The 18,782-nt window shown below is 43.7% G+C and overlaps 1 protein-coding gene across 2 annotated transcripts in view; it reads left to right on the forward strand.

The window, feature by feature from the left end:
- The first annotated feature begins 804 nt into the window (after window positions 1–804).
- USP24 (ubiquitin specific peptidase 24) overlaps window positions 805–18,782 on the forward strand; it is a 138,007-nt gene continuing 120,029 nt past the window's right edge. For both annotated transcript variants that reach the window (XM_041772379.1, XM_041772380.1), the window contains exon 1: window positions 805–1,266. In XM_041772379.1, the coding sequence (XP_041628313.1) occupies window positions 940–1,266 (327 nt within the window). In that variant the 5' untranslated portion in view covers window positions 805–939. The remainder of the gene's footprint in view (window positions 1,267–18,782) is intronic.

Consider the following 18,782-nt stretch of genomic DNA (forward strand, 5'->3'; position numbering starts at 1 on the left):
CGGCGCTGGCATTGACCAGTGGGGCCGTCAGACGCCCAGGATTTCCCAGTTGTAGGAGTTCGGTCATGTCTGGTGGGTGCAGGTGGCCGGGGACAGAAGGGACCTCCAGAGGGGGCGGGAATCCAGCTTCGGCCGGGTTCGGGCGCTGTCAGCGAGAGCTGCGAGGATTGGGGGCGGGGCCCCGTGGGGGGCGGGGGGCGGGGGCGACGGTCCGCCAGGGTGGGTTCCCCGGGCCTGTGGGCGGGAGCTGGGGTGGGCCCTGGGGTGTCTGCCCGGGCGCCCGCGGCACCGGGTGAGTCTGCCTGCGGGACTGCGGCGCATCTCGGGCCGGGCGGGCGGCGAGGAAGGAGGCCCACGCGGGGCGAGCGGCGGGGCGGGGCGGGGCGGGGCCCGGGGAGCCCACTGCGCCCCCGCCCGGCCCGCTCCCGGGGGGACCTGTTGCTGCAGCCACGGGCGGCGGCGGCGGCGGCGGCGGGGACCCTCCCTCGCCTCCGCCCGCCCGTCTGCGCCGCCCCTCCCTCCGCTAAGTGGAAAAAAAAAAAAGAAAAAAAAGTCACACCTTCCCCCTCCCCCGCCTCCCCCTCCCCCGCGCCCGTCCTCCGCGAGCCTGGGGCTGCCCGGGCCGCTTCCGGGAGCGGAGGCGCGGCCCCGCGGGCGGAGGAGGCGGGGGAGGCGGGGGAGAGGGAGGGGGAGGAGGCGGGGGAGACGGAGGCCAACATGGCGGCGCGCAGGGCTGGGCCGGGCCGCCGCCGCGCCTGAGCGCCCCGCCGCCCTCGCTCGGCTCGCGGCGTCCACGCCCGCGCCCAGCCCGGCCCGGCGGCAGCGGAGCGCGCAGGCCGGCAGCGCAGGGGCCCGCTCGGGCGCGGGGGCGGCCCGCCAGGCCCGGGAGCCGCAGCTTCGCCGCCCGCCGGCCGGCGCGGCCCGGAGGAGGCCCGAGCCATGGAGTCGGAGGAGGAGCAGCACATGACCACGCTGCTGTGCATGGGCTTCTCGGACCCCGCCACCATCCGCAGGGCCCTGCGCCTGGCCAAGAACGACATCAACGAGGCCGTGGCGCTGCTCACCAACGAGCGGCCGGGCCTCGACTACGGCGGCTACGAGCCCATGGACAGCGGCGGCGGCCCCAGCCCCGGGCCCGGCGGCGGCTCTCGCGGCGACGGCGGCGGCGGGGACGGCGGCGGCCCCTCCCGCGGCGGGAGCACCGGCGGCGGCGGCGGCGGCGGCTTCGACCCCCCGCCCGCCTACCACGAGGTGGTGGACGCCGAGGTGAGGACGGCGGCTGTGACCCCGCCGTGCGGGCCGGGGCCGGGGGCACACCCCGCGGTGGGCTGCGGGGGCGGGGGCCGCCCGGGAAGCCGCGGGAATGGAGCCCGGGACTCGGCCGGGGCGGAGGTCACTGGGGCGGGGTCGGGGGTGGGGGAGAGCGGCTCCTCCGGGGAGGGGCTGAGTGAGGGCGGAGGTCACGGGGGGGGGGGGAGAGCGACCCCCTGGGGGAGGGGATGAGTGAGGGCGGAGGTCACCGGGTCGGGGTCAGGTGGGGAGAGCGACCCCGGGGGAGGGGCTGAGTGAGGGCGGAGGTCACCGGGTCGGGGTCAGGTGGGGAGAGCGACCCCGGGGGAGGGGCTGAGTGAGGGCGGAGGTCACCGGGTCGGGGTCAGGTGGGGAGAGCGACCCCGGGGGAGGGGCTGAGTGAGGGCGGAGGTCACCGGGTCGGGGTCAGGTGGGGAGAGGGACCCCTCAGGGGAGGGCCTGAGAGAGAGCGGAGGTCACCGGGCCGGGGTCAAGTGGGGAGAGGGACCCCCCGGGGGAGGGCCTGAGAGAGGGCGGAGGTCACCGGGTCGGGGTCAGGTGGGGAGAGGTACCCCTCAGGGGAGGGCCTGAGAGAGGGCGGAGGTCACCGGGCCGGGGTCAAGTGGGGAGAGGGACCCCCGTGGGAGGGGCTGAGTGTGGGCGGAGGTCACCGGGTCGGAGTCAGGTGGGGAGAGGGACCCCCCAGGGGAGGGCCTGAGAGAGGGCGGAGGTCACCGGGCCGGGGTCAGGTGGGGAGAGGGACCCCCGGGGGAGGGGCTGAGTGTGGGCGGAGGTCACAGGGTCGGGGTCAGGTGGGGAGAGGGACCCCCCCGGGGGAGGGCCTGAGTGAGGGCGGAGGTCACAGGGTCGGGGTCAGGTGGGGAGAGGGACCCCCCGGGGGAGGGCCTGAGTGAGGGCGGAGGTCACCGGGCCGGGGTCGGCGAGGGAGAGGACCCCCCGGGGAGGGGCTGAGTAGGCCCCGGGAAGCGGGCCAGCGGGTCGGGGTGCGGGTGGGGCCGAGCATGTGCGCTGGGGGAGAGCTGATGCGTTAGCCCGGAGCGGGAGCGTGTGATGCGGAGGGCGCGCGCATCAGGGGCCCCCTGCGCTGGGGGACGCACCAGGTTGGGAGTCCGAGGAAAAGTGGGATGGGCCAGCCCGAGTGCTGGCCTTTGCTGGGGTCGGGGCAGGACTGCTGGGGTTGGGAATGGGGTGTGGGTGTAGTCAAGGACCAGAAACACAGGAGGTTGGGCAGGATCTAAAAATGAGGGACTGGGCAGCGACCGGGGATGACGGGGATCCATAGGAGGCGGGGGTGGGGGGGTTGGGGGGGGTGCTACCTGCCAGAAGGTCTGGGGAGGGACCGACGTTAATAAGGCCAGGTGGGGGGCAGCCTGGGTGGCTCAGCGGTTTAGCGCCGGCTTCAGCCCCGGGTGTGATCCTGGAGTCCTGGAGTCCCACATCGGGCTCCCTGCGTGGAGCCTGCTTCTCCCTCTGCTTGTGACTCTGCCTCTCATGAATAAATAAAATATTTTTTAAAAAGGCTAGGTGGGGATTGGGTCGAGGAGGTTAGAGATCAGAGGCCAGGTCTGGAGCAGGCGCTGAGGAGTCCTGGAATTGGGGGATGAAGCTGGGACCAAGGCTAGGTAGAGGGGGTACCGGTCATAGGCAAGGTGAGAAATGAGGAAAAAGTAGAGGTGACAAGGAATTGCAGTCCTTGGTGAGGGTGCTGTGCAGAGGGGCAGGGGTGGGGTGGGAGAGAAACTGGAGGAGTCTGTTAAGGGGAAAGGGCCGTTGAGGCCATTGGGTCTGATCGCAGATCTCAAGTCTGGGTGGAGAAAATCAGGCCTGTTGGGGATGTGAGCAAAGAACTCGGGGAAGAGAAACCTACTTTAGCCAATTTTAAGAAGGATGGGTGAGAAGCGCCAGTGCCTGTGAAATAATTGCTTTGCAGAAAAAAATGGCAGCTCAGATCAAGAATTTTGGTCAGATAGTCATCGGATAGTGCATTTTGGGTGGACAAGTGGAACAGCTTGGCCTGATCCCAGAAGAGCTCAGAGCTCAGATTAGTGGGCTTGTGTTTTTAAATAGAGATAGAAATGTGGATAATTCTTAAGCTAAGCCTTCTGAAATAATTTTTTCTGAATTGTGTTCTATCCTTTTAATTACATGCTTTTGCAACAGCCGCTTGGGCTGAAGTAGCTTGGAAAAAGAAGGTGGCACTTTGGAAAAACGGGTTTCTTTGCAAGATTTCTTAGGTTCCCAGGCTTCCACACACTTGATTGATTGCCCTCAAAATACCCTGTAATTTGGCTGTATCATTGACTAGCGTATGGGAGTAAAGATTGTTATTATTCCTCATTTGGGACAACAATCCCACATAATTAAATAACTGTATTTAAGTCACTTTAAGAAATGAGTTTCTCTTTGCAAGTCCCTGTCACTCCTCTACTTGCTTATTCCGGTTTTGACCCAATTTTGAAATCAGAAGAAAGCTGTTACTTTCTCTGAAGGTATATTGGTGTGTAACTATGAAATTCAGTGTATCCTCTTTTCGTTGAAAAAACTGTTTTTTCTTTTGTCACACCTTTTCATTGCTTATAATTGAAAACTCAAATTAAATAATGCTTGGTGGACTCCAGCATTAGCTGTACTGGCCTATAGATTTAAATGCAAAGAAACGGGTCTGGCTTCTTTTCACGTTAATGGCAGGCTGAGGAGTTTGCTTTCAGGTAAAATCCAGAGAATCTATCTTTTTTTTTGAAGAATTGTGTCAAGTTTTCATTTCCTCTTGATCTGTGGATTTGGTCTGAGGAGGCTGCACCATTTGCTTTTCAGAGTTCAGGAGGGACTTGTGGCTGAGCCTGCTTTCCCCAGAACCATATTGGCAGGTTACAGGCAGACACCTGACAGGCACACAGTGACTTGGTGAGAACGTTTAACCCAGTTTCTACCTGTAGTTTTACAAATCTGCCTGCTTGCCACCTGTGCAGCTTGCTGGTTGGACATCCTTGCTATAGACATTGGGAAGCTGAGGCTTTTGATCCTGGGAAATAGAACAAGGTGCTAATTGAGCATCTCCACAACATGTCAGGCACTGTATTAGGTGCTTTATACATTCTTCTAACCCTCAGTGAGATAGTTCACAACATCACCATTTTAGAGATGGGATTCACTGGTGGCAATCTGGATTTGAACCTGAGCTCCTGACTTCAAGGACACTGTGCTTTTTTACTGTGCTTTACTCATGGTTTTAGATCAGATTCAAGTTAAGATAAGGAAAAATAAAGAAGGGAAAAAGACAATTTTGAGTTGAGGAATGATATGGCAAGCCCCAAATCAAGGCATTAGGAGTAGAATAATGAGTAGAATGAAAGAATTCGATCTTCAGAGTGAAAGACTTTAGAAATTAATAATTTGTTCAGCTCTTTTGTTGAAATAAACAGCCTGACAGGGCCTAAGGGGGAAGTGACTTGTCTGCACAGAGCCAGTTAATGGAAGAAATGGGACTAGAACTCAGGCCTTCTCCCTGCATGACCCATGCATTTTCTCCTTTCAGATGAAGGGTCAGGACGGACCAATGGGTTAATGGGGAGGAAGAAAAGGGAAGTGTAACAAACTGGGTGAAGTTTGTCAGTTCTTGTATAATCTACTTGTTTTATTTCTTAAAAAATGAGTATCTGATTTTAAATTATGTAAAGTTATTTTTGATGCATAGGAAATTTTGGTTTTAGTGTCCTCTTCAGGATGTTTGGGAATATACAGATTAAAATATAAATGTTACAAAAGAAAAAGTAACTACATTTATATTTGTCATTTGGGGACAGGCAGTAAACATTCAGTGGCTTCCATGTCCCCTGGTGGGGGGTGGGGGTGGGAATGTGAAGTAATGAATGTGAAGGTTACATTCTAGTGGCTCTCAGTGCAAGCCACTCATTTTACAAGAAGTGATTTCCCAAGGTCATGTAAATCAGTTTAGTAATTTGGGCCCATGCTGTAATTAGGGTTTAGTTTAAAAATTAAAGTTTGGAAAATAAAGGCAGTTAATTTCTGGTTCAAAAGAAGCAAGAAGAATGCAGATAAAAAAACACTCAAATATCTAAGAGGGGGAAAAAAAAACCTTAAAACACCCAGATACTTAACGGAACACGCAGAATTGCTCAGAAAATCACCTTTTCAGTATCCTCCAATTAAGTGAAGATATTGCTTTGCACATGTTGTGTTTGGTCGTTACTACTGTTGTTGGATAAATGTAATTCATGGTTTCCGTGTCAGGAAGGGACTTTGAGAAGCTATCCAGTTAAGATTTTGAATAGTATTAATTCAAAACCTGTCCAAGCCAGATAAGAGTTGTTCTATTATTTAGGAGAATAAAGTCTCACGGCTGCTCTAAATAACTTATCCAGTTGTTTAATGCCCCACTCCGACTTCTTCACTCTTTCTTACCTGCTGGCCACTGCTAAGGGCTTGCCTCCCTGTTGGGTCCTTCGCAGAGTTGGGAGAATATGTCTCTTAGGCAGTGTGATCCTGTTCGGGGGACCAGTAGAAGTCAGTCAGGTGCTGTTGGGGCATCTTACACAGTTTAACAGTTGTGTAACGTAACTTCCTCGCTATTGTCTTATTTGTTAGAAAACACTGAGATGGATTTTTTTTTTAACAAGGAGATTTCAGTTAACAGCTAGAAATACCTTTCCTAGCTGTCTAGTTCTGTGATAATTAATATTCCTACAACTGACATTTAATATTGTGCTCTGTTGGGAACTCTTGTTTTATTCCCATTTTAATATGGACCTTCCTTCCTAAGGTATTTTGTCGTATTTCCAAGATTCCATTGCTTTTTAGTTTTTTTAGAGCCCCAAGGTTGGTCCTGCGGTAATATATCTAACTTTAACTTACCTCATTGCCTTTTTTTCCTTTGATAGTATATGGTAATTATAAATGAAATAGAATTTTAATATCAATACTTATATTAAAGTTTATATTAAAATTCATGTTCTTTTTTTCCTGAAATGTAACAATACTAGTACACTTGAGTATGGAGTAAATACAAATAAACAAATTTTAGTTAATTATAAGTAATTTGAATACAAGACCTTACAAATCATGGCTTATCATAATTTGATAAATTATAAAGAAAAAAAAGAAGAATCCATGTGAAGATTTTAAAATAAAAAGTAAAATAATTCCAAAAAATCAGTTGAAATTGATGAAATAAAAATAGGGAATCTGCAAGGTTAATTAGCATAGCCTAATTTTTACACCAAGAATTTCTTTATAATCTAGTATATGAATCTCCTTTGGGAATTAGGCCTGTGAGTTCATCCAACAGTTGGATTCTTACCTTGTAACTACCTGGTCATATGTTGTTAAAAATGAGAGTAATCTGGCACAAAGGAAGTACCTTTTGTATGTTGGCGAGTGTACTCTTAGTGAAATCGTAGGTAGTGACAGTTTTATATAGCATAGTAATGCTATTAGCTTAAAACCAGTTGCAATATTAGAAAAGTAAATGTTTTAATGTTTTAACAATTTGAAGAAAGGATTGCAACTTTAATACAACTTAAATAGCAGACCACAGTATACTACACATTTTTGTGTTTACTGGCCAAATATCATACAACATTGATTTTATTGGAATCTTAAGTATGAAGATGAGAAATTTTTTTTTAAAGGTTTTTTAAATTTATTTATTCATAGAGACACACACACAGAGAGAGGGAGGCAGAGACACAGGCAGAGGAAGAAGCAGGCACCATGCAGAGAGCCTGACGGGGAACTCATCCAGGGTCTCCAGGATCACACCCTAGGCTGCAGGCGGCGCTAGACCGCTGCACCACCAGGGCTGCCCAAGATGAGAATTTTTTTACTTCTAATAGGAACTGTTGTATTTAGAAAGATTTAGCCAAATAGTACTTTTTATATCTGGAGTTCAGTTTTCCAGGAAATTTTTCCCATTTGGAACACCAGAGAGAAATAAGTAAACACGTAAATACATCAGATTGAACCATTTCAAAATATCCCCACACATTTAGTGCATTCACTATATGCGTTTCACTTATTTGTTGTTTTAATTTGGTTTTTTCCCATAGTTCAAATAAATTTTAATATTAGGTTTTCTATCAAATTGTAAGTGGCAGATTAGAAGAGTTTTGTAGCAGTCCCAACACGAGATGATGAGCATTTAGAAAGCATGTTTGACAGTAGTGAGAAGTAACAAGCAAGCAGCTCAGTAGTATGGGGGGGGACAGGAAAACTTTGAAAGCAGACTCCACCAGAGCAGGCCAGCCAGTGTGTATAGGGCCATATGAAACAGCTTTGTGTGTCTCACAACCCCGGAGGATGGCTGGTTTTAGTAATGCGGTCCCCAAGAAGAGGTTCCAGTATGCTCTGTTTAAGAAGGATCAGGAATGTGTAGTACAGCTTAGCAAGGTTTTAGTTTTTAAACAAGAGAATGAAATTTAAGAAGAAGGTTGGGCGCATTAAGCTGTAAGCTTCAGGTACCTGAGAAATTCAGACGCAAAGGGCTTTTCTGAAGATTTTGGATCGCTCAGGCGCTGCCAAGAAAGTTGTGCTTCGTTTTCAAAAGGGTAAATGTTTTATCTCACCTTCCTTCTGGGGAGTTTTAGTTTCTATTTTAGGTTTGTAATTCTCATTCTCATTATTATAGGAATTTTTGTTGCTTAATGGAACATTTTTAAAATCACAATCAAACATTTATTAATTAGCATATTAGCGGTGGGAGGCATTACTTATTACTTGTTGTTGATAATCTCTATGGTGAGTTTTTGGCAAGTATTTGGTACCCTTTTTGATTTTATGATAGGTTAATGAGTTCACTTCTTTCCAGAGTTGTAAACCTAGCTTCCATTATTGGTGCCTTATATTTTTTATTTGTGTAAGGGAAGTGGAATCTACTTGTTTTTTCTTTTTTTTTTTTTTAATCTACTTGTTTTAATGGTTAACTTTAAGTTGGTTAATGGAACATGTAACCATAGATTTGGTTTATTTTTATTTGTTCTGAAAAGAAGAGCTACACACAATTAAGTCAAAATTTTATTCTGATAACCGTTTCCAGAAATTGAAATGCTGCAGCCATGAGACAGAGGTCTGTAGAATCTTCTCCTAGGACTGAGTTAAAGATTTGATTTTCCTCTTACAGATAATCTATTTGGTGGCCCCCCGCCCCCAAAGTCTTCTCACTTCTAAAGATGAGCTTCTGGGCAGCCCTGGTGGCGCAGCGGTTTGGCGCCGCCTGCAGCCTGGGGTGTGATCCTGGAGACCCTGGATCGAGGTCCACATCGGGCTCCCTGCATGGAGCCTGCTTCTCCCTCTGCTGTATCTCTGCCTCTATCTCTCTGTGTCTATGAATGAATAAATAAAATCTTAAAAAATAAAAACCTTTAAAAAAATTAAAAAATGTTCCAGCCCCTAGTTTGCTTTCCGGTGGTATCTCACCCAGTTATTTGTGTTACGAAATTTGGTTGACACTATTTGAGATGCTTTTGCTTAAGTTTAAGGTATTTATGTTAGAAATATCTCATTAAAAAACCCAACAACGTTGTGAACAACATGGTACATTCTTTATCAGTAGGTTTCCAAAATGATTTCTGAAATTAGAATCTTTTTCAGAAAAACTTATTGGTCAGACATTCTGTTGCTAAGACTTTTCGATTTCTGCTTTGTGTGCTTTTAGGATCTAGCTTTTTATAAACTGGTCAGCAATTTAAAAAAAAATTTTTTTTTTTCCCCTTTTCACTTCTCACCCCTGTGTTGTCAATTTTGGTGGAAAATTGCTTTTTGAAACCTGTAGTTTGAAATCTACAGTGAAACATTTTGGTAACAATTTAAGATATATTCCGGATCTTAGAAAATATGAGGGTATTCCACGCTGCAGATGGCAACATCATCTACCAATTGTTTAATTTATTCTGGATTCTTTATTTTCTTTTCTTATCAAATACCCTATTTATTCGGACCTAAGTGTCTCTCCTGCCCCTTCTGCTTGTCCCCACTATTACTGCGCTGACTTTATTCACGTACCTTTCTTTTCTCTGTGCTGTTCACTGGCACCAGAATGATCTCTATAATGCAAACTCTAAAAACACAGCATAACTTTGCTCAAAAGTGTTTGGTGTTTCCTCGTTTTCTGTAGGTAAAACCCAAACAAGTCTTTTCTTTCAAGATCTCTATACTTACCCATCTGGTCTTATCTCCCTTGCAGTTCAGGGGCCATCTCTTGGCCCAGTCTCACCCTCAAACCCAGTTTCCATCTGCCTGCTAACACCAATTCATTCTTCAAGGTAAGTTCCTATGCCCTATCTCTAAGGTAAAAGCAAAGCGGTGATCTTACTTTAGTTAAAAAAGATGTGTATCTGTCTTTCCGTTAGGCCTGAGGAACAGGATTCTTTTTATCTCTATGACTCTGGTACCTCAGCTCACAGTATCTGATTGGATAGAGAGACAACTGAATGGATGGGAAGAAAATTTTAAATAAAAAGTCAAATGATATTTGAAAGAGTATTGCACCAGTGGTTTGAGGGGGTGGTACATTTTGTTTAGGGTTCTTTTGCCTGCTAATTACTTTATCATTGGGCAAGTCAGTTTGCTCCTGAGTCTCCGTTTTCTCATCTATAAAATTGGAGGTCTTGGACTATACATACCTATAGCTAATTTTTATTCATTCATTCATTGACGACTTTGAGAAGTTAAAAGCTGTGAGGCCTCTCAGAAAATATACACACTTTAAATTTTTTTCTTAAGATTTTATTTATTCATGAGAGACAGAGAGGCAGAGACATAGGCAGAGGGAAAAGCAGGCTTCATGTAGGGAGCCTGATGTGGGACTTGATCCTGCGACTCCAGGATCATGCCCTGAGCCTGAGCCGAAGGCGGCGCTAAACTGCTGAGACACCCGGCCGCCCACACACTTGATTTTTAAAGTAAGCTGGTGCTGAAGTATTAATGCTATTATTTTTGGGTGATGGGACTATAGGTGATTCTGTTTCAATTTTTTTCATTTTTAATGAACTTCTAAAAAGTATATAAACTTTATTTTAAAAGACCAACGAAACTGTGGTGTTTATTAAAATGAAAGTAGCTTTAAAAAAAAAAGAAAAGACTGGGACGCCTGGGTGACTCAGTGGTTGAGTGTCTGCCTTTGGCTCCGGGTGTGATCCGGGAGTCCCAAGATCGAGTCCCACATCAGGCTCCCTGCATGAAGCCTGCTTTTCCCTCTGCCTGTGTCTGCCTCTCTGTCTCTCATGAATAAAGAAATAAAGTCTTAAAAAAAAAAAAAAAAAGACTATTTCACAAGTCTTAGGAAAATTTTGCCTAGACTCCAGAATTATTTTAAAACTTTGCTATTGAGGAAAATTAAATATTAAAAAGATTTAATTTGTGTTTTATCTAACTGAAATATAGAAAAAGGATGCTACTTCCCAGCATATCATTGGGAACAATTTTCTTTTAATCTAGAATTCATATTTGATTATCTACTTATTAGAGTTTCCATTTATTTCTAGTTATAAAAAAACTATGGCCTGGAAGAAGTGATTCAGTAGGACTATACAAATTTGAGTCAGAGGTTAATCTTTAATGGAGTTTCTGTTCATTTGCTTTTCCTGCACTTCTTTTGTGCATGCTCTCCCCTGCCCTGGAGTATCTCAGAGCATCTTGCCTTGTTAATTGGTTTGAGGATATTCTTTTGGATGACTTCAGTGTGTTTTAATTGGCCTTTAGATTACCTGCCAGCTTGTAAAGACTCTCAAAGGTCTGTGACTATATTTTGACAACAGCTGTCTTTAGGGCGGAAGGGTTTTTGTTTGTTTGGCTTTGCCAAAGGTATGGAATAGAGGTGCACATCTGGCCAGTGTGGCCTTTGCTTGTGCCTGTTTGCTGCGACCTTAGCAGTGTTTCTCAGGGTTGTCGGGCTCTTGATAGGCTCCAGACCCAATCTCATCCATTGTTTCCAAGAAGCATGCCACTCATTTGACTTTTTCTGTCATTTACATATACTTTAACATACAGTACTCTTTCATGCCTTTTTGCACATTTTTAAGAGGGTGGGATGGCTATTTCTGGTATTCTTATTAAATGGAAAATAATTAAAGAATTCTCAGAATAAAAACTCTAGATTTATATGAAATAATGATACAGTTCAAATTCCAATGGTAAAAACCAACATTAAACTAAAAATGTTAGAGCAACAGAATGGTTATTCTCAAAGCAGCCCTTCTTTCAGTAGGTTTTTATTGAGCACTGATTGTGTGCTAGGCACTGAGCCTTCTAAGTGTTGGGAATGTAATGATGAACCAATTGCATATAGTCCCCTCTCTATTATAGTTTCAAGGTTGTTAGATTTCTTGTGCTCTAAATGTAATAACTTGTGATGTTCTGATTCAGAAATTAGAGGCCTTCAAGAGTTGTGGGTTAAGTGTGAAAGAGCTGACATCTATCAAAAGCATTTGAATAGTGCCTCAAGAATTTTTTGTGATTGTTACTTGATTTCTGATGGTATCCATTGCCAGGAAACCAAGTGGTATTTTCTCAAGTGATACTTCTTTAGCACCATGGAATGTACAGAATTTGTACTTATATACTTGTTGGACTTTTAATATTAGTACTTGTTTCTCTCAACTAGTACTCTTCTGAGAATGGTTCTAATTATTTCAGTCAGATGCTGTTACTTTTTGTCCTAAAATCATGAATATGTATGTTTTTCCCAGAAACGAGAAATTACTCTAGGAACTGGTCTGATTTCAGGCTTAAACATCCCTTGTGATTGTTGACAATACTATTTTAAAGCTAGAGCAGTGTGGTTGGTTTTAGAAAGACTGAGGATGGGAGAAATAGTAGTAACTCTGTAATGAAAACTTGTCTGGGATTAGTAACCTAAGGAATCTTTAGTTTATTATTAGTATTTTGGGTTTTATGGTCAGTTTCTTTCTTTTTTTTTTTTTAAGATTTTATTTATTTATTCATAGACACAGAGAGAAAGAGGCAGAGACACAGGCAGAGGGAGAAGCAGGCTCCATGCAGGGAGCCCTGATGTGGGACTCGATCCTGGGACCCCAGGATCATACCCCAGGCTGCAGGCAGCACCAAACCGCTGCGCCACCGGGGCTGCCTTTATGGTCAGTTTCATGCTGGAGTAGACTGTCTTTGCTAAAATAATACTGTAAAAGTATTTGTGATTTTCATTTTGTAAGACTTTTCATGACATTTGCTTCTTTTGAAATGTTTAGGTGAGTTATATAGTAGCACACATTATCCTGTATTTCATTAGTTTGTACATCATGTTTGTTTTTGAGAAAATGGCAGTTATCTACTGAGCAGTTGGTACTATCAGTGTTGAAATTATGCCAGGCCTAAATAGACACACACACACACACACACACACACACACACACACACAATATATATAAAATTTGTACCATAAAACACTTGATTCGTGTTATGTGTACGGACGGATATACTGACATCTATAGAGAACAACAAGGAGGTCCTGTTTGCTGTTCATTACTTTGACATTTTTGTGGTTAGAGTATAACACATACCTGTGGTAGAGAAATTCCAAGCATTTGTTAAGGGGGGCGGGGATCAAAGATGGGGATCAGTGCAGAATTACCAAGGATTCACTCAGTTCATACAATAATATGGGAAACTAATATCAAGAATACTTAGCGAGATACACTTTTATATATAAAACAGAAGAATGATCTATAGAACTGAGACTATTTCCTGCTTTTCCCTCTCCCTATTCCACGAAACAAAATTGAAAGTTGTGAATTTAAAGATTAAAATGGAAGATTTGTTCAGAGCTGGAAGGGACAGTGGGGAATCTTGTGGTATTAAATCTTGTCAGTTTAGGGATGAGGACCTTGACCCTGAATTATTAGCACAGTCAGTAGGGGCCTTGCCTTCTGCCTCTCAAGGTGTGTTTGGAGTTCTTCACCACACTTTCTGACATTGAGGAAGTCAGACTGCAGTAATCTAATAAATCCTTCCTGATAAACTCACTATATTTGAAGCACTACCATTTCCTCTGTTAGACATTAGTTTGGGTTAATTGGGCAAAGTTGACATTTGATCCATTTTTTTCTCCTCAAAGTATTTATCTTTCTCATTCAGTATTCTTCAATGTCCACAGGTACTGATGTTTATAAAAGGTAGTAAGGGTTAAGGACAGGAAAGTTAAGCAAGTGCTGTCACTTGTGAAGGTGTGTTTCAGTCTGTCTGCTTAGCATCTTGGTACAGCTGACAAAGATTAGTGAGCTCCTGGGTCTACCCACAGTTGCACCCATGCGTTAGATACTTCAAAATAAGCTTAATAGTCAGTGTGCAAACCTCTTGAAATAGTATACTGCCTAATTTGCCTTTTTTAAGTGTGTATCTTTTACTTCCTTAGACTTTTTTCTCTATATATCAAATACAGTATTTACTATAAATATCAACAGGGATGTACCATATACTTGTAGGTTTGAAATTAAACATTTTGAGTGATATCTTGGAAAGCTATTAGTATGTTAAAAACATAACAGTTACCTTAGATTACATCTTTTAATGAATACAGAAATAAAACATAGTGTATATTGATTAAGTCTTAGAGAATAACTTTTAAAAATCAGCCTTAAGATATGCCAGTTTTTTGTTTTCTTTTTTGTGACTCCTTACCTGTGCACATGCCTTTCTCTTACCCAGCATGTCCACCATGTCCCTCTTGTCCCTTCTCCTACCATATTGGACTATGGGAGTTAGTCCACAGTGCTGCCTGTGTGACATCCATGTGATCCCTGCACTTACTCCTTCCTCTACAAGGTAGATTTTGCACAGGCTCGCAGTGGCCAGAGATAGATAATGGACAGCCTCCTCTTTGCACTCCAGCCAGTCTCTGGGCACTCCACGTGCTAACATACCTTCTGCACTGTGGCTCAGGTTTGCTAATGGTTTGCTAATAGGACTTGATACCTTCTCTTATTTTTCCTCCATTTATCTTCTGTTTTTCTGAGTTGAAAGTCCATCCTTGACTTTGACTAGAGACTCTGACATTCCTCTGCCACAGCATTTATCTGTCACATTGAAATTATTCATCTGCTTGTCACCCAGATGAACTGTGGGTCCTTTGAGGGCAGGGTCCAATCTTCTGTATTTCCCATGAAGTTGGGGGTAACACTTGACTAGGAGATGCTAAATTAAATGAAAGAATCTGATCTGGAAAATACGGAGTTTCCATCACCATTCTGGAACACATTTTCTTTCATTCAGGTGTATCAAGTAGCCTCTGAAAGCTAATCTTGCCTAAAATAACTTTTTCCATAACTTGAAGGCAATATAAATATTTTGGTAGTCCCAGAGCAGATTTCTGTTGTGGTATTTGCCTTGTTTTACACTTTGTGGGAAGGAACTTTTTTTGAACTGTTGCCAGTTGCTTAAAACACTCACCATTTTGAACGTAACACATGAAATTTGAACTTTGGTATTCGTTAACACTCCGTGTGCTTTATAAATTTTTCTGTAGCTCACATAGAAAAAGATACTGCAAAAAAAAAAAAAAAAGAAAAAGATACTGCACAGAGGAAAAAACATGATGGCTGCTAAAAGAAACAAGCCTTTTTTTAGCCTTAGGTAGGACTTTTCGCCAGTCTGCTTTTAGATAGTTTTGTTACCTGGTTTCATTGAGCTCTATTTCAGTAAGGAGAAGATTATTGCAGAAATTATTTCTGGAAAAGAAATAGAAAACACACTATCACTATCAGTAGGATTAAAACAGGAAACTGACTTTTGTTAGTTTTTGTTTCAGCTTGTCCTATTTGTTTTATTTATTACTATTGTAATAATTAATGATATTACCGTTAATCTAAGCAAGTTTATTTTGAAGGAAAGCTATTAAGGTGTTTTTTTTGTTGTTGTTGTTGTTTGTTTTTTGTTTTTTATCCTTCTTTTCTCACCCCACTGTGGGGGGAAAAAAGATGTGTAGAGGGGAAGTAGGAGGAGGAAAGAAACAGTAGTATGGGAACCATTTGTTTAACAATGAACAAATATTTATTGAGTGCCTTTGGCTCTTGTCTGGCCTCTGATCGCTAAAACACAGTTCCTGTTTTTAGGCGCTTCAGCCTATTGCAGTGGTTTTGAATGGTGGGTAAGGATGGCTAGCACCAGATCAGAATCAGTTGGATTGCTTTTTCAGAATAGCGTATCCCCACCCCAGCAGAGCCTCCACTATCCCAGGAGATTCTGCTAGAGTGGGGAGTATTGAGTAAGAGTACTTTAAAAAGTGTTAGAAAAGGTGCATATTATTCTGTGATTAACTACAAATCCAACATGGATGTAATTTGTTTTATATTAGATATATTTTTCCCAAGTTTTTATCTTGAACAATTTCCAACCTATGGGAAAGTTGAAACAACAGTATAGTGAACACTTGGATATCCTTCACTTTGATTCAACATTTGCAAACATTTTGTCACATTAGCTTTAGCTCTCCTCCTTTTCTCAAGGTACATACATTATATACACATGTACACATGTATGCTTTTTTTCCCTGAACCTTTTGAACAAAAATAAGTTACTTTCACTTCTAAATGCTTCAATATGGATCCCCAAAGGACAAAGATTCTCTCCTACAGAACCACAATACCATTATCTCAACAAAGGAAATTTAACAATGATATATTAATATTCTCCATTATTTTGTTCATATTTAGATTTCCCCACTTGTACCAAAAATAACCTTTGTGGACATTTTAAAAAATAACCCAGGAATGAATCAAAGATTATGCATTATGTTTAGTGATTATGTCCCTTTAATGTAGATTCTAGAGTAGTCTTTATATCTTTTTAGTCTTTTGATACTAACATCTTTAAAAACAGCCCAATTTTCTTACTGTATTTTTTAAAGATTTTATAATTGAAAAATACACAAGGAAGTTTTATCATTATCTATTAAGGTAATGAGGAAAACTGCACAAAAGTATTAACTTCTTCCATGACATACTTTGTTCCCTCTCCATATGATTGTGCTTTCAATCATCTTTATTCTGATCTTTATAGAATTTTAGCATTTTTAGAGCCAGAAGGGATCTTGGATCTATAGGTAAGTAAGTGTTTTCATTTTATAGATGAAACTAAAGTATGGAGATATACCAAGTCTTATCTAAGAACATGGTTCACAGCTCGAGGTGATTTTACTCCAGGAGATATTTGACAATATCTGGAGACCTTTTGGTTGTCATAACTAGAGGAGTACTACTGGCACCTCCTGGGTAGAGGCTAGGGATGCTGCTAAACATCCTCCAGTGCACAGTACAGGCTCCCCTCTCCCCCCAACAATTATCCAGCCTAAACTGTCAGTAATGCCAAGGGTGACACATCTTGGTCTAAAAATCACACAGCTAACTGTGGGACTTCAGCCCATTTTCTTAACCTTCACTTCTGTCTTCTTTCTAAACATGAGAAACACAGTGTCTTGCTTTGTTTCCCTTTGATTCCCCCTGGCTTCATCCTCATTTCTTCACTTTGAACCTTTTGGTTAAGCCTTTTGGAATTCTTTTATGACTATACAGATTAAGATGGATTAGAGCATGCTGCTGGAGAGAACATGGAATATCTTTCTAATAGAGAAATATAAAAGTGCTTTTGGTGGAGTTCCTAGGAGCAAGAATTTGTGCAGAGTAACCTTTTGAGAGCAGTTTGGTGAATCATAATAGCGCTTCACTTCTGTTTATATGATGTTCAAGTTTACAAAGCATTTTCACATACATTATCTTACTGAGTACTCACCAAGACCCTTTGTATTAAAAGCAAACAAATGGCTGTCTCCTTTTCACAAGTGAGGAAATGAAGGCTTCCAAACAGTAATGCAGCCCCTCTGGCTGTGGTCAGGTAGGTATTAGTAACAATTACTCGGAGAGAGATTTCAGTTGAACTTCTTTCTGTGCAAAGAAGGTACAAGCAGTCTCAAAATGTTTATAGCTCCTGGCCGCTGGACTATTTAGGCAGAGGCTCTGGGATTTTCCTGGGGATGTAGAAGGAATTTAGGTATCAGATAAACATTTAGACGCTGAAGTAGGATGGTGACAGAATATAGCCCCTGTCATTGAGTAACATGATCTAATTGGGACACCAAACCTGTAAGAAGATAAAGCTTAACGCATCTCAGTGTCTGATGTTGGGAAATACAGGAAGGCACTTTAATTATGCTGCATTCTCTCTTTGGTGGCAGACTCTCACACACAAGATTCTCTGTGCCTGGAATCTCTTCCCTTTCTCTCGTTTCATAAGAATTTATTAGGTGCTTAACATCAACCCATTCACCAAAATTGATTGAACACCTCCTCTGTATTGGACTATTGGAGATAATGCAAGAAACAAAAATTCTGCCCTGGTGGAACCTATATTCTAGGTTTGGGGAGGCAGACAACAAACAGGATAACTAAGTAAAGCATGGAATGTCAGGTGGTAAGTGCTGTAGAGAAAAATAAAGCAGGGAATGGCAGGGAGAGCATGCTGGACTAGGGTTGGGTTTGGCAGGGTTGCTTTTAAAAATAGGTTATTCAGGGAAGGCTTCACTGAGAATGTCATATTTGAGCAAAGATCTGAAGGGGGGTGAGGGAGCAAACTGCATGATTGTCTGAAGGGAAAGCACTCCCAAGTCAGAGCTTGGCAAACTTACTCTGTAAAAGGCCAGATAGTAAATATTTTAGGCTTTGCAGGCCATATAGTCTCTGTTGCAGCTACTTGGCCCTGCTATTGTAGTGCAGAAGCAGGCATGGACTACATAAGCCAGTAGAAGGGTCTATGTTGTGATAAAACTTTATTTACGAAACGAGAGAGTGGACAGTACCTTGCCAACTCCGGTGAGAAGTACAAGGAACACCTAATGCAAAGGTCCTGGGGAGCATTCCTGGCATGCTCAAGGAGCAGTAGGCAGGCCAGTGTGGCTGTAACTTAACAACGAAGGAGGGGGAAGAGCAGGAGATGAAGTCAGAGGTAGAGGAGAGGGCAAATCCTCACTAGGGCCTCAGAGGCAACTCTGATGATGTCTTTTTGTCAGAATGAGGAAGGCAAGCCTTGAGGGGCCTGAACAGGAAGGATGACATGATGTTGTGGGAAAGATCCAGAGTTTGTTATTGGACATATAATTTAAGATGCTATTAAATATCCTAGTGGAGGTGTCAGAGAGGGAATTAGACAGATGCCTGGAGTCTGGGGAAGATATCTATCCTGGAGCTAAAATGTGAGAGCCTTCAGCTTAGAGATGGTATTTAAAACCATTAGACTAGGGGTACCTGGGTGGCTCAATCAGTTAAGTATCTGATTCTTGATTTAGGCTTAGGTCATGATCTCAGGGTCATGAGATGGAGCGCCATGTCAGGCTCATGCTCAGTGGAGAGTCTGCTTGAGATTCTTTTCCTCTGCCCCTCCCCCTCCCCCTGCTTGTGCTCTCTCTCTGTCTCTCAAATAAGTCTTTAAAAAATAAAAATAAAAAGTTTAGATTA

The sequence above is a fragment of the Vulpes lagopus genome, chromosome 10 (genome assembly GCF_018345385.1).
Source record: "Vulpes lagopus strain Blue_001 chromosome 10, ASM1834538v1, whole genome shotgun sequence".
Taxonomy (NCBI): domain Eukaryota; kingdom Metazoa; phylum Chordata; class Mammalia; order Carnivora; family Canidae; genus Vulpes; species Vulpes lagopus.